Raw genomic sequence first — 17,033 nt, forward strand, 5'->3', positions numbered from 1 at the left:
GAAGTTCATCTTCAGATATGTCTCTAACAAACAGCAAATATGAAAAGGATTTCCGTAACCATGAAATATAAAATCAACCTGCTTTCGATAGCATTTGAATAAAATGCACAGTGCACTGATAACAAACTGTAGTTGGTCAAGTGCTTCAAATGACCTTGAAAATATGGGCAACCACCCCAAAGACAAACTGGCTCTCACCTTGAACCAACACCATGCTAAAGATGTTGAGATTGCTCGCTAACAACAATATGATGTATGATTATTCTATATGGCTGCACGTGTGTAAATTCCACAAGGTCATCAGTTTCAGATACTACATCTGCATACCTTTTCTTTCAGCGCGTGTTGATAGTGTATGCAGTGATAGCTGTAACTCAATGTGTGTGTTAGATTCACGTTAATTGTCAACAATGTTAGTTAATTGGACTTGAGTGCGGCGTTAAACAACAAACAAACAAAAATCAAATTGGTCTATATTTCAATTACCATCCTTTTTCACAAATTTGTTGTACATTTGGTCATACCGTCAATTTATCTTTTACGCAACGATGAGGACTTTAGAACACAACCAGATTATAACGCGCAGTGCATCAAATGCAGGTGTACACATGTACAGAAATTGCGACATTTGTGAATATTTCTATTCAAGTGGCGAGGGGTGGTGCATGGGGTAGCCTAAAGTGGTTTAAGTGTTCGTTCGTCGCGTCCTATTCCCGACATGGGTACAATGTGTCAAACCCATTTCTGGGGTCCCCCGCCGTGATATTGCTGGAATATTGCAAAAAGCGGCGTAAAACAGTACTCACTCAAATGGCCAGGACTATACGACCCAGTCCCAAGCATCACGGGCATACGACGCGAGTAAATGCCGTTTCAAAACCTCGATTATTCGTTTGAAAAAGGTAAATAATAAAGTTTGTTGGGTAAGACAGTGAAGTAGTTGGGTACAGCTACTTCGTTCACAGGGGTGGTTGGGTAGCCTAGTGGTTAAAGCGTTCGCTCGTCACGCCGAAGACCCGGGTTCGATTCCCGACATGGGTACAATGTGTGAAGCCCATTTCTGGTGTCCCCCGCCGTGATATTGCTGGAATATTGCTAAAAGCGGCGTAAAACAATACTCACTCACTCACTCACTCCTACGTCCACACACTTTCTTCAACTGTCCTTAATACATGTTAAAAAGTAAGCAACATGAGTGCTAAGGATAGCCACTTATTTTGAAATCTACCATGGTAAACATGGTAAAAACAACACTTCCAATTCAAGTATAATAATAAAAAAAAACTGTTTTCACGTTCATGACATTATGAATGGAAAAAAGCTTTTGTTTTGTATTTTTTCTCACACAGGCCTGAGTGGAACTGCAACTTTTATATATCATCAGTGTCAACTAAAGAGTATAGTTACTTGGAATGAGTGAGTGATTTGCGTTTTATCCTGCTTTGAACAACATTTCATTTATATCATGGTGTGTTAGCTTGACGTGGTAGGAAAGCCTGAAGTGATGCAGGTCTTAGATGTTTATCACATCTGTGGAACCCACGAGCACGGGTATGGTGCTGACAAACCTAGGAACATCGGCATATATGTTGGATTCTAACCCACGGACTTCTGTCGTAACAACCGTTAACGTTATTTCTTCAAATGACAATTAAAAGATTGCTTCTTGACACTAGACATATAGTAATAATAAAAAGCATGAAATACCCATATACCCCGCCATTAGGACAGGGCCTAGGACAAGGAATTGGCCCCTGTGACCTTTCGTGGAGAAATAGTGTACGGTTCTCAAGACCTGCCCCGGAAACAAGCACTACCGCCATTTTCAGTCTTAGTCAAAGTCGTTGCTGTGGAGAACTGGTCTCCCGGTGACAATTTCAACTTTCTGGAGAAGCTCTCTCCTGAATAGACACTCTATAGGATACGTTACACTGCCTCTGTGCACTGTCATTGAATAAAGGAGGAACTTCCGCATAAATGAATAAACTTATTTGAATTTAACTTATTTAGCCCTTGACAGGTTATTATGGTGGTCACCCGCGAGGCTTTGTGGTAACTCCTGGAAATCCCAGTCTATTTTTGTACACACAGCTGTTCTATACAAAAAAGCACTGCCTGTAGTGTTGTCACCTCACGATCTAGCAGCACGATCGGGTAACAGATCGACTGTACAAGTAGGTCGGGCTAACAATTCGCTTATCAGGCCCGCCCATCAATTGTACTGTACATGTTTGCTCAAATGCAGAATCCCCCAATACTAAATGTTCCGGCATTATTACGATACGAGGGTTGATGCTTTTTCCAAGTTGTCATCCACAATTCAATAAATACAGCATCAGGTAAATATTTACTTCCAAGCTTTCACAGGACGAGTAGCATGACCTGTGTTTATATGTACTAACATGTTCAAGCACTGATCGTAGACCCTTGAGTAGCCATCTTTCATGGTTTGATAAAACAGTCGTTGCGATCATTCTTTCAGGTGAAGCATTGTCATGTGTACGTTCTAATTCAGGTTTTGATGGAGGTAAACCATATACAGAAATATATACACATGTACAGATGAGGTGAGTTTAAAAAAATGTTAATCCAGCTGGCAACTACCGAGTAAGATTTGTCTGAATGAAGCTCACCAACAGTCGAAACACGTTTCTAACAGTACCGCCCGCAATACGGAATATATTTGGAATATACACTTATTACGCATTCACTTGGGCAAGCGAGAGGAAATGGTAATTCGTCCTCTTTCTGTTAAGGTTGCGTTTTGAATTTTAATATCTATTCCCAAGGAATCGAACTTCTATATAAAGGGAATCTCTCAATGGCCCGGATCTCTGTGGACTTATAGCAACATTATTCCAGTAATATCGCGGTGTGTCAGCTTAATGTGGGGGAAAGCCCGAAGTGATGCAGGTCTCAGACGTTTACCACTTCGGTGAAACCCACGAGCACGGGTATGGTGCTGACAAACCTTGAAACATAATCTGGGCGAACCGGGATTCGAACCCACAATTATAGGTTTCTGGCGTGCCCAAGGGACGCAACTCTGCAAAGCGAATCGCGGCGCCTTAGACGACTGGGCCACCCGTGCCCTCCTACTTATAGCAAGAACAGGTGTGGATGGGGGCAGAGGGTCCAGGGGTTCCGGGTCCTACTTAATATGAGTATACGCTTTTCCCAGAAGTGTCATAATTTCATAATTCTGCCTAAAGTTGTACAAAACTCTCTGCTACAATAGTTGTAACTCTACCGGTCTACAGCTTATGATTTCCCTGTACGTCAGTGCTAGTTAGTTATGCATACATCAGCACACACGACACCCGTCTCTTCCATGTCCTGTCTACCTACTGGGAACTCGAGATATATTTAGATCCACGTTACAATTGTAAATATGGGTTATAGTTAACACCTTGAATAAATAGATCGATTCAGAAACGTCACAATACAACGGTGTGCCGGGTAGCCAACCAGTGTCAAGTAGGTGTACAAGGGACTATTTGACAGTATGAGTGTAGGTCAGCACTGACAAGGATGTGTCGATTGAATGACGCTACATCCAGTGTTTATTCATAAGGTATATGTGCTCATTGACAGCCTATCACTATCAACGTCCGTGTTATGATGAAAACACAACAGAAAATTTCCAGTGGTAGTATATTACATTTATTTCATATATAACATATTATTTTCAGAGAAATTAAAGAAAAGAACCGCATGTGAAAAGAGTAAATATATGTGTGCTTGTTGCTTAACGGCGCACTCCGTAATAGTGTAGATATATGACGGCGGTCTGTAAATAATCGAGTTTTGACCAGAAAATCCAGTGATTGACATCATGAGCATCGATCTACGCAGTTGGGATACGATGACATCCATCAACCACAAGAACGTGCCAGATCCGGTTAGTCTCTTCTTACGAGAGGTTTGAGTTACTGAAGAGCAATTCTAACCTGGATCTTCACTGGAGTAGGATATCTGTACAGAAAACCCTAGAGATATTTCATCTGCGCCTAATTACAGAAGCACATGTAATGACAAAACTAGCCAGTTAATGGCAGGCTGCATCGAAAACAATTCTTTGAGCGAATCCTTAAAATTACTATATCTTATTCTTATAACTTCCTGTAAAGCGAAGGGGGCACGGGTGGCCCAGTCGTCTAAGGCGCCGCGATTCGCTGTGCAGAGTTGCGTCCCTTGGGCACGCCAGAAACCTATGATTGTGGGTTCGAATCCCGGTTCGCCCTGATTATGTTTCTAGTTCGCCAGCACCATACCCGTGCTCGTGGGTTTCACCGAAGTGGTAAACGTCTGAGACCTGCATCACTTCGGGCTTTCCTCCCACATTTAGCTGACACGCCGCGATATAACTGGAATACTGTTAAAAGCAGCGTTGGGAGGAAAGCCCGAAGTGATGCCGGTTTTTAGAAGTTTACCACTTCGGTGAAATCCACGAGCACGGGTATGGTGCTGACAAACCTAGAAACATAATTGGAAGGAATCCAATTACGTCAAAATAAACTGAGTAGATATTTCAAATATCGAGCAAATACACATATATTTGCTTGTTTGATGCCCTGTTAAGAAGTGGACATACCTCGTCTATTTCGCAAGTTCAACGCAACGCATCTATTTCTTTCATAAATATAGAGTTTGTATTTTTATGAAATCATTTCAGACGCAATGACATATTATCAGATTATGATCAATTTACAATAACGAAAAGAAATCAGCATAATTTGTCACATTTTCCAAAAAATAAATTCTAATATTTCGAAAGCTTGAGTGGCTAAGGGTCTCAGTGGCTAAACTGTTCGGGAGCTCAGATTTAATAACGAAAGGCCTTTAGGTTCCAAGATCGGTAACTATTTTAAGAAATGCCAATTCAGGTATGACAGGTTACTGTGTTGGAGGTAGATGCTTGTTACCAGTGAAGAAACAGGTTATTACATTGTAAAGAACAGGGAACGTACACGTTAATAAACTGCCTTAATAAGCAACATAACAGGGGACAGGTTAATAGTTCGCATGTAGGAACCTCCATCTAACAGGACAGATATACCCATTGTGAGAGGTTCACATAGACCTAACGTCATTCCTTATAAGCAACGTAGATACACACAAATAGACGCAACCTTCTTAATGTCATTAAATTGTAAGTTTAACGCCGACGTTGTCTATCAGTTTGCACCTCAATCGGTTTTATAGTTTTCATCAATAACCCTTTCACAGAATAATCTCAAAGGCTACAATCAGTGTAAATCTTCAGACTGGAATCTTGTTCTTGGCTAGAATCACCTTCAACTTGCACAAAGCTATAGTTGGCTAATAAGATCAATGTAATCTACTACTAAAACGTAAGTTTGGTCTAACCGATCTTAAGGAGCTAAAGTTTCTTTCTGAAAGCGGAATGAGATATAGCTAGAATTATTTCAGTGTTTACTGTAATATTAGACTGTTACTAAAGGATGAACCGTTGTAAATTCTCAGTGGGATTTGTATTTAAGATGCAACGTGGTCTACACTCATAATAAAACTGTTCACAGGATGTGTTGGATATCCAGAATGCCATTGAATCCCTGGAACAACTCGATGGAAGATGAGCCTGTTATGTGATTCGGTGACTTGACGAGAGACTAGCGCACAGCGGCGTTCGACCGTCCCCGAATGTTCGCTTCACATACAATGCATTTGTCAATTTTGTTCGCGCAAGATGAACACGTGACAAGATGGCCACAAGGTAGGAAGATGACAGAGACATCTCTGTTTGTGCACAATCTGCACAATCTGGATTGTTCACCTGTGCTTCTTTTCCGTGCATTAGCATTACTGGGAGATGGCATTTTAATCATCTTCATATTTGTCAGTGGTCTTAAGGAAAGTAGCACTGTCTTCGCTTGGTCGTGTTATTGGTGAAACCTTCACCTCTAAGTTTGAGACATCTTTCGCTGCCACAGTGTTGTCAGTGTTGAAAATCTTGTTTGCGATGAAGTTAAGTTGAGTGATAAGGCCAAAACATGACTGGTTGTTATTTGGGTCATCTCTAATGTGTTCTGTTTTCTTAATAAACTGACAGTGTTCCGAGTATCTCTGATGTTCGGCCTCAGGGTCATGTTCTTCCTCCCAGCCTCTCAGAGTTATCCCGCACTGGAAACACGTGACCCGGTCAGCTGACCCGATGTAGAAGAACCCGGCTGTTGCCAACTGCTCGGGTGTTTTCGGGACGTACCGTGCAGGCCAGTTGACAAAAGATTCAAGTCGTGAGCTGTATGTTTCGTACTGTGGGTGCTTCGGCGCCTCTCTCGGCACGTGTTGCTGCTCGGGTCTCGTGGGACTTGACATCTTGTATTATCTGTAGAAAATCAAAACTCGATATGCAGTTATTACACATGCAGTATTTTAACACTCTTTTAAAAAGCGAGTAACGTGGTTCAATAACACAAGAATCTGAACAGTGTCGGAATGTAGGCTACTATAGATGCTTGTTAGCTTTGTGCAAATGAACCGAATTCATGTCCGCTTCCAACACTATTCTGAGATATGAACGACTTCAAGACATTCGACACTTATTACTGCGGCCATGTATTTGAGCCATTGTATGTCCTTTTGTATTGTAAGCCTAAAACTGGGTGTTTGAATCTAATTCATTGATTATTCCTTAACCTCACAATATCAATGAATCGTTATGATCCAGTTAAACTTAAGATGTCACAAATTCGAAAAGTATATATTGATTTAAAACAATATTTTTGATACGTATCAGTAATACACTACTTCATTCATGATAATTAAGAATTCTCCCTTAAAGCCATAGATAACTATTTTTCAACAGTACCGTCTGTCTATTATATCATTAATTTGGTTTTAGGGATATATTACTTGGTGTTTGTGATTTGTTAATAGTATGTATCAATACATTCGACAAGCTTAACATGACATTCTAGAAATAACTGAAGTGTACAAAATCCTTTTTCAATTATTCAAGGGAGATAACATTGTGCAAAAGGATATTAACGATATCACAAAATCGATTTATTGATATCTAAAATCCTCATCATGTCTATATCACTTATTGATAACTGATATCACAATTCGATAATAAGACATCACAAAATCATTTGTTGATGTCACTAAATCAATAATATTGATACCAATAATTAGTATGATATGAAATCGAACTTGTGATATCAGTATATCATTATCTGACATCAGTAAACGAAATAATAATATTGATACAATAACATAGGGAGGGAACAGTACAACGGTGCCTCATACTGGCCTCGACCAAGACCAAGAGTTAAGCCAATCATTGAAGGCCGAGCCTGCAAGAAGCCTGTTTATCCCGGGATTACGGGAGTCGAGTGAGTTTGGTTTTACGCCGCTTTTAGCAATATTCCGGCAATATCACGGCGGGGGACACCAGAAATGGGCTTCACACATTGTACCCATGTCGGGATTCGAACCCGGGCCTTCGGCGTGACGAGCGAACGCTTTAACCACTAGGCTACCCGACCGCTTCTACGGAAGTCGAAGATGTGCCATATTTGTAAGTGCTTTGTGAAAATTGCATGGGACGGTAATAACACAACATTTTTATCCGGGTTTGCATACTCAAATGACAAAGCGTATTGTTTTCCCGTTTGACGTTCGGTGTTTTAGAATAATTGTTCTCTATTTTAGAACTCAATGATTGTCGTTTCCGCCCTACGACATTGATATTGTCGCCTTGCTGATGCGTCACAGCAGCGTGTTCTTGCACTAGTGCCGTCTCTGACATGACACCGACTGGTTCCTAAAACTCCAGGACAGGGCTGCTCAATTAAAGGCTACGATTCAACTTGCATTGTGCGGTTCTACTTGTGTAATCACCACTGCGAACCTTCCAAGAAATCTCTGCATTTACCTGTGAATAGTTCAGTGTCGTTTGAAACACTGCGACAGTATAACTGCATAAAGAAGTCACTGAAAGTTAATCCCAATATTTGCACTCATCTCTTCAGGAAATCTCTCTGTCGAGCGTTGGTGAGTCCAGCTGGTTATATATGCACTTATCAGATCAACGAATCGTCTGTAACTGTTTTAAAGATAAAGATCATGTTTATATATAGATAACTGTCTGTCCATCTTTTGAGAGGTTGTTGGGGTGTTGAAAATACTTGTTCGTTATTGCACGAAGATATAAGGTGTAATATACAGTGTTATTGAAGCAACAACTGAGAGCGAGAAACATAGCGATCACACTGACCCTAAACATCACAATGTTCACGTGGAGGTTTGTGTCCGTCATTGCTATATATAGTTCACAGTTCTGTTACAAGAAAGACATATTTCAGTGCCTGGGTTTTACCAGTATCTGCTATTTTTAGATCCACGTTGATAATAAGTTGTAGCAGGGTGACTCGGGGCATGTGCGTTTTATGCGTCCCACGTTAGATTCCATACCACGAGCCGGAGGCGAGGGACGCATGAAGCCACATACACCCCGTGGTACTGCTGCGACGAATGTATCTTGCCGACATGTTTCAATCTTCTATTGTAAAACTGAAGTGAATTGAAAACTGGTAGACAACAGCTGCTGATCGAGCTGATGTTAACTTGTGTTGTGCCACGTGACTTTCATTGACTCGAATGCAAAGTGCAGCTATTTGCTTCGGATTTATTCTCCCGCTCAGAAATGTATTTCTCTCCCAGTACCAGTGTCACGCGGGGTTCATGTGGTGTTAGGCCTCCCGCGTTATGTATATACCAATAAATCGATGAATCGATCAGTTACTCAACCAGTTTTTCTATAAATCAACGAGTTAATCAATCAGTGGATGAAGTATTCCTAAAAGACCACCCACAGTAGTGCATGCATTACACGATAGTGCACTTAGCACAGGCATACTGGACTTATAACATTATATTTTCTTGTAAATAAGAGTGATGAAGTTACTCAGATGTCCCATGACAGGTGGTTGATTATTGATAACAGTTGTTATTATTTATGAGAAATTGGTTACGCATAGAAATATATATTTAAATAGCACTGGCGTTCGTATACAAAATGTATGCATTGAAATAGATCATTGATAATGAAACTGATCGCCAACTGAGAACGTACCATTTGGGCAACGGCTGTGAACTATTACAACGTATATCGATATAGGAATCTTGTCCAAACATGGGTTTTATGCAGGAATACAATTTACCTTTAGAGGAATGTTTGGTCATGATGCCAGCTTTGTATAAAATGTAAATCTTGTTTCAACAATGGAAGAAGCGATTGTCTGTCACAAGCATACTGATTGACGATGCATACTGATTAGTGATGGTATCCAACCATAATTCAGGCCACAGCAATTGAATAAATCCATAATAAACTGTAACCATTTCGAATTATCCTTTGTATCCATGTCCAAGTTAAAGAGTATATCATATATACTTCCCGCAAGCTTATTGTTATTTATATCACTTACAAATTTAGACCGCCTCCGTGGTGTAGTGGTAGAGCGGGGTTCGATCCCCGGACGCGTCATACCAAAACACGATTAATGATGGTACTTGCTGTTACCCTGTCTGGCGTTCGGCATAAGGGGCTAAAACAAGGACTGGTCGCCTCGGAGTAAGTATACTGTGTCTGAGTGGGGTAATAATGTTGAACTGCGGCATGGTAACCAAGCCGGCTCGCAATATGAACCGAACTCTAGTTCAAGCACACACACGTGCATGCACGTCGCTATGTAAGTGCAATAATTTTGGACGGAGCGTTTAACTCTATTTCACTCACATGTTACACAGATTTATACCAAAATGCAATCATACGTTTTTAATGCTGGTGTACAGAGGTATTCTATTGGTTTCTCCGCAGAGCATATAGGCTGGCGTGTTCCACCTTAGATGTAGGGACACGTTTTAAAACATGGACACCAACTAAATCAACTGTATCAGTGAAACCCCAAACTACACAGGCATTCTTTAGAACCGGGGTAACATACAATGTATGGTCATACGCTATAAAAAGACATCCTAACAGAAGACATAAAGTTCTAGCCATGGACATTTAAGAAACCCAAGACTGTTCTCTTCGACGTTTAATAGCCTAGTAGGAGATCTATTTTTATGAAATACAACGTCTAGGTTTGTGTCCGTCATTGCTATTAATAATTCACAGTCCTGTGACAGGATCGACAAATCGAATTTGTTTCTATCCCGGCTTTTACCGGTAACAGCTATTTTTAGATCCACGTTGATAATAATAGAAAGTTACGTGCTGCCAATTTAATAATTTCTCAAATGGAACGAAACTGTTTAAATGAGTTTTTGAACCTCTGAGTAACATTCGTGTCACCTCGTGTCTTTCCGGGACAAGCCGAATCATTCGTCACCACTCGCCCCTTTCCGTAACCTGCAAGAAGACTCGTCCTCCTATCGATGGATGTTATGTGCGAAAACACGACAAACCAATCAAAATGCGCGTATGATTTCAAGTTCTTCGTCAAAGAATCCCTCAGAAATAATTTTTGATTTAACATATGTCTTGCATCTAAAAATATACCCAGGACACAGTTAAATGTGTTGAATCATACTGTATCATTCCGCATGTCCCGATGTGTTTTAATTTGCATCTGAACTATATATAGAACATGGGAAATATATATGTGACCCATTATGTAACAAGTTGACAATTGTTTTAGGTATGCCCGTTTGCGCTAAGACGGAACCCGGTCGCAAAAATGGCCACGAGAGAGGCACGAGTCGCTATTCGGCTTGTCCCGGAATAACACGAGTTGGTCACGAATGAAGCCGAATGGCTACGGAAACAAAAGCAATGAATATTTGATGAAGGAATCTGCTCTTCGTGTGTGTTAAGACTCCTCTCCACGCTTTTAGCTTGTCTTGTAAACATTACAATTACATGCAGCTATTGTTCCTGCTTGCAAGAGTGTCAGTGTTACTCATCTACACATACCACACATGCTACACATAATCACATACCTGGTGCTTTCCTGGCCCGCCTTCCGACTGGGATCCCGAGATATTTTTAGATCCACTTCATTGTAAATGTGTGTTAAAATAAATACATTGAATTCATAGATCGATACAGAACGTACTTGGATAACTATGTGATTTCATCGAATTACCCCTAAAATTTCTTGAAAAAAGGACTTATACTTCAGATAATTGATAAAAAAATATTTTGCAAGGTATTATTTTTCGAAAATATATTCAGGCTCATGGTTTTAATCAAAAAAGAAATCTGGCTTTGCACATGTAGTGGTCGGTACCTTACCTGTTGTTGGTAATGTTAATTTCCTGATCATTTCATTATTTCATGGATATATACCTCTCCCCATTTCGATTATTTTCCGGTTATTTCAAGTTTATGTACTATAATCGAAATAACGAGAAATTGTTTTCGAAATTTCGTGAAAATAGTTTATGTGATGAGAAAATAAACATAGTAACGAGAAACAAATCGAAATTTCCCCAAAATGGAATTAAATGAAATAACGAGAAAATAACTGAAATAACGAAAATATAAATGAAAGTTCGGAAAAATAATAATTAATTGAAATAACGAGACAAATACTCGAAAATGAGTTGAGGAGTTCACATTCCAACAAGTCCTAATAAGGATCTTGATATTAGACAAGAGTGGGTTAGAACGACCTAATGAGGGGAGAGAAAGGTGGCTGACCAATAGAAAAAGGAAACATGAGTAAAGCCGTGACGTAGGTCGGGATTAAAAAGACGAGGGATCCCGAGGTTCGGGGCGCCTGGAGGATCTCACTTGGGCACCGTGGTCTCGATCTGATCACTTTCGGAGAGCCATACTCAACCTTCATTACTTTGACTGGGACTGAAGCCTTGCGGCCGAAGTCTCTTAACAAACAGAGTGACCGTAGAGTAGGTTGACCAACAGGGCTAGAGTGAATAAAGCTGTTGAACTAAGATCACTCTTTGTGCTTGTTGGAGTAACTACGGTAATAGATCCAAGGCCCTCGGGTACTGACGTTGTACCTCTCGCACATCCCAGACTGTCAGCACTAAGAACGAGGGGATTGCCGTAGTTCAGGTGAAGAGGTACACGACTGGCTACCTTTTAATTAACAACAATTACCGCCAGATAATATCTTAAAATTACCTTTTGACTTTTCTTAATCTAGAGCGGATCAATCAATATTCAGATATTCAACAGTCGTGATGCATAACAAGGCTCAGACTATCGCAATCCCATATTTAGCAAGGGGGCACGGATGGCCCAGTCGTCTAAGGTGCTGCGATTCGCTGTGCAGAGTTGCCTCCCTTGGACACGCCAGAAACCTATGATTGTGGGCTCGAATCCCGGTTCGCCCCGATTATGTTTCAAGGTTGTCAGCACCATACCCGTGCTTGTGTGTTTCACCGAAGTGGTAAACGTCTGAAACCTGCATCACTTCGGTCTTTCCTCCCTGACACGCCGTGATCTGGCATAGTGAGTGAATGAGTTGGGTTTAACACCGTTTAACAGTATTCCAGTAATATCACGGCATGTCAGCTTGATGGAGGAAAGCACGAAGTGAGGTCTCATACGTTTACCACTTTGGTACTTTAGCGTAGGCTGGTCTTAGGTGTAGCGTTTGGCTAGCTTTGTGCAAAATGTTATGAAATGGTGCGGTTCTCGGTTCCGACAATTACTCAACAGGGGCCTGTACACCATAATCTATGAGGCGCTGTTATGCTATTTATTCCCTATTTATGATATCAATACTCCATTTATCGATATCACATATTCGATTTTTCGATTTTAAGCTGTTTTTGTTATTTAATGCAGCACTCAGCAATACCCTAGCTGTATGACGGAAGTCTGTACATAATCGAGTATGGACCAGATAATCCAGTGATTGATATCATGAGCATCGATCCAAGCAATTGGGATACGATGACTTGATTTTAATGTGACAGTAGAGATTGTTGTAACTATATGGGAGAGGGGTAATTGTCAGTGGCAGCTCATGACTGAAGCGCTAATAAAATGCCTAGACCTCTAGGAGCCGGTTTTAAAATTGCGTTTGATAAGCGTTACCATCCCTGGTTGCTGTGAACAAACATGACTTTCGGGATGGGACAGTTTCTAGGAAGCTATTCGAGGCCTTTTAAGACATGACGTGTTATCTACTTGCCGAGAGCGGATGGGATACCTATCTAAAAACACCGCATTCCTGCCAGCTTCTAACCCTGCTGGGGTCACGGGCGGCTTAGTTGTCTGAGGCGCCGCGATTCACTGTGCAGAGTTGCGTCCCTTGGGCACGCCAGAAACCTATAATTGTGGGTTCGAATCCCGGTTCGCCCCGATTATGTTTCGAGGTTTGTCAGCACCATACCCGTGCTCGTGGGTTTCACCGAAGTGGTAAACGTATAAGACTTGCATCACTTCGGGCTTTCCTCCCACATTAAGCTGACACGCTGCGATATAACTGGAATACTGTTAAAAGCGGCGTTAAACCAACTCACTCACTCACTCACTCCAACACTACTCTGGAGTCAAGAACGGAGACAGACCTGTTTCATGTCACTCGACAAAATTCTGGACATATGTTGAAGTGCATGTTATCTATTGTTTCTGCCACATATTTGACCCATTGTATTTCCTGTTTTTATTGTAAACCTAAAACTGTGTGTTTGATCAAATGTATTGATTAGTCATCGATCTTAACAATATAAATAAATCAGATTAGTCGAAATAAACTTCAGTTGTCACAAATTCGACATGTATATTTTATTTTGATGTATAAGATAGCTACGCGATAGATCGCAAAGAACAATGAAAAACGAGACGTGGTTGATTTCACGATAAAACATTGTTCTATCATGACGTCACTATCTTACAGTTAATTAACGGCGAAAACATGCTACGACTGACGGAAGCACAAAGCAACAACGCCATCGGACGACTGCAAACAGGAGAATCATTTTCAGCTGTAGCCACAAGCACCATTACAAGACCGTGGAATCGCTTTCAGATACCCGGGACAAGAAGTGACCTTCCCAGATTCGGTCGACCACCTGTCACTAGTAGAGCGTAGGGCAGATTCCTACGGCTACGTCACTTACGTGAAGGAACTACCTCTACAACTACGGCAATACTAGGATTGCGTAGGATATCAGCCCAGACAGTGAGAAACCGTCCTTCGTGCTGAAGGTATTCGCGCTAGACGACCAATTCTAGGTGTCTTTTGACGGGCCTGCATCATCGATTACGACATCAGTGCTGTCAAGGCCACAGAGTATGACAACAACAGCGATGGAGACAAGTTTGGTCACGTATTCAGCTCTGCTGTGCGGAAGATAGACGTCATGTTTGCAGACGCCGCGGGGAATGTTATGCACGAAACTGCATAAGGAAGTGGATATAATTGGTGGTGGTTGTGTGATGATGTGGACAGCCATCTCCTTCATTTGTAGAACATATTTGGTGCAAGTTCTGGGAATTTAAGGGCACAACGTTACACGGATGAGATTCTTCGGCCACACGTCCTTCCCACTATGCATCATCCGAACGTCATTTTCCAACAAGACAACGCCCGACTGACAACAGCCTTTTTCAGGAATCACAACATCTAGGTCCTGTCATGGCCCTCCATGTCTCCAGATTTAAACCCAATCGAACATTTATGGGATGCACTGGATGAATGACTAACATCACGTCAGCTACAACTACAGAACCTCCGACAGTTGGCACAGGCACTGCAGGCAGTTCACAATTCGGGATCTGGTTGCGTCCATGGGACGACGATGCCAGTCAGGTTTGGATATTGGAAACAGATTACCTTCACCTTGGAAGTCAACTGTTCCATGTCTGCCATATGGAACCTGGGTCAATGACAATGATGTGTGCCAATGTTAAACAATCGATCCCCATTTTTGTGTGTATTACTATGATATATGAAATATACATATATAAAAACATGACATCTAAAATCACTTTTGAGGGTTCTTTCAGTAGAGTATATTTGGGAGGACCTGTTGAGGATGGCTTCTATATGTTGCTGTTTCCGTATGGCGCTGTACCTCTGATGGAAGTAACTTTGGCGAAAGTGTAAACTACAGGAAACTGAGACACGCAAGTGGAACCACGTTTGCTCGGGGTTTTGTTTTTGTTTGTTTGTTGTTGTTTAATGCCGCACTGTAAATAATCGAGTCTGAACCAGCCAATCCAGTGATTGACATCATGAGCATCGATCCACGCAATTGGAATACGATGACATGCATCAACCAAGTCAGCGAGCCTGACCGCCCGATCCCGTTAGTCGCCTCTTACGACAAACACAGTCACCTTTCACGGCAAGCATGGGTAACTGAAGACCTATTCTACCCCGGATCTTCACGGGGGGAGACAAGCATGGGTAGCTGAAGACCTATTCTACCCCGGATCTTCACGGGTCACGGCAAGCATGGGTAGCTGAAGACCTGTTCTACCCCGGATCTTCACAGGTCACGGCAAGCATGGGTAGCTGAAGACCTATTCTACCCCGGATCTTCACGGGTCACGACAAGCATGGGTAGCTGAACACCTATTCTACCCCGGATCTTCACGGGTAACGGCAAGCATGGGTAGCTGAAGACCTATTCTACCCCGGATCTTCACGGGTCACGGCAAGCATGGGTAGCTGAAGACCTATTCTACCCCGGATCTTCACGGGGGGAGACAAGCATGGGTAGCTGAAGACCTGTTCTTCCCTGGATCTTCACGGGTCGCACGTGGAACCATGACAGGCCCTCCATAGACCCGCACTGGCACACAGCGTTTAATTCAAGATCATGTATGTGGTCATCCAGTGGATCATGATAGGGTTGAATTTGGATTTGGATTGAAGGTCATGAATCCAGGAATTCAGGGGCATCAACTCTACACAGCGGATCGTAATGGATCATTTCTTCTACTCCCCATAAACATACCGACTCAGTCTAGTGTATATCTCTCACGGTGCCACCTGCTCTAAACAGCGAAATGCTGATTCTTATCTCCTCTATTTATGACAAGCACCTGTTACAATGAGAGCAATTACTGTGCCGCCCTATTAGCAGGCAGACACTGGAACAAGGTGTCACTGACGTGTGTCTTAGTGGTAATAGTATACAATCACTTTTACAAAATTCAGATTGTTCCAGCTGCCGATGATGCTACAAGAGTCATTCATTTGTCCAAATTTACAAGAGAGTTAAATAATCGAATACTGAACCCATTCTGTGACAATCAGGAAGGAATTTCATGGGGATGGTGGTTGGGTTGGGTGTATTCTAAACTGTCGCGTTTTTGACCGCATTTCGGGTAATGGGTTCGATGTCATACAGCCTTGCGATTTCAACCTTAGGGCTAAGGATAACACCCGAGTTCAGATCACAGCGGTTGTTTTGTGAAACGGGAGTAACGTGGGACTAAGGTGGTCTTAATTCTAATATTAGTGGTTAGGTGAACATTATCAAAGAGCCTTAACTGCCTACAAATAGCGCATGTGCAATCAATTCAAAAATATCTTGTTTGATGTACAAATATAAAGGTGTGTGCGTGACTGCGTGCGGGTGTGTGCGTGCGCGTGCGTGCGTGTATGTGTGAGTGAGTGAGTGTGTGTGATTGTATGTGATTGCGTGCGTGCGTGCTCCCTGTTCCTTCGGGCCTGACAATGGTTTGTTGGAATTCCAGTAATTCAACGTAACGTCAATTTAGCTTGAACAGAAGTAGAAGAAATACACAGTTTTGTCTGAGTTACATGTTACATATAAAGGTGTACAACATGATTAAACATTATACAACTATTTAGTCTTGACGAGGTCCATATGCGAAAACAAGGACCCGAGGACCCGAGGACCCGAGCCCTGAGTCGGTCTGACCGGGTCCGAGGGTCCTTGTTTTTCGCATATGGACCTCGTCAAGCGTAATCATGGTATATCGAAATTCACTTGAATGTTTTGAAGCCTTTAAACTGTCCTAGGTTTCATTACAGTGACCTAACTGCGAACCGTGAAATTCTAGTACCAGATGCCATCTTGTTTTGTGGCAGACGAGGCATTAT

At 41.9% G+C, this 17,033-nt stretch overlaps 1 protein-coding gene across 1 annotated transcript; it reads right to left on the minus strand.

The window, feature by feature from the left end:
- Positions 1 to 5,841: 5,841 nt before the first annotated feature.
- On the minus strand, positions 5,842 to 6,339 carry LOC139453914 (inhibitor of apoptosis protein-like). Its single transcript, XM_071235362.1, has one exon. It carries the CDS (start codon positions 6,337 to 6,339, stop codon positions 5,842 to 5,844), a length of 498 nt encoding a protein of 165 aa, XP_071091463.1.
- Positions 6,340 to 17,033: the final 10,694 nt, after the last annotated feature.

The sequence above is a fragment of the Haliotis cracherodii genome, unplaced genomic scaffold, assembly GCF_022045235.1.
Source record: "Haliotis cracherodii isolate W230 unplaced genomic scaffold, xgHalCrac1.p SCAF_1, whole genome shotgun sequence".
NCBI lineage: Eukaryota > Metazoa > Mollusca > Gastropoda > Lepetellida > Haliotidae > Haliotis > Haliotis cracherodii.

Bases quoted from the DNA above. Each gene is read 5' to 3' on its own strand.
- LOC139453914 (XM_071235362.1), bottom strand. From the start codon at position 6,339: ATGTCAAGTCCCACGAGACCCGAGCAGCAACACGTGCCGAGAGAGGCG.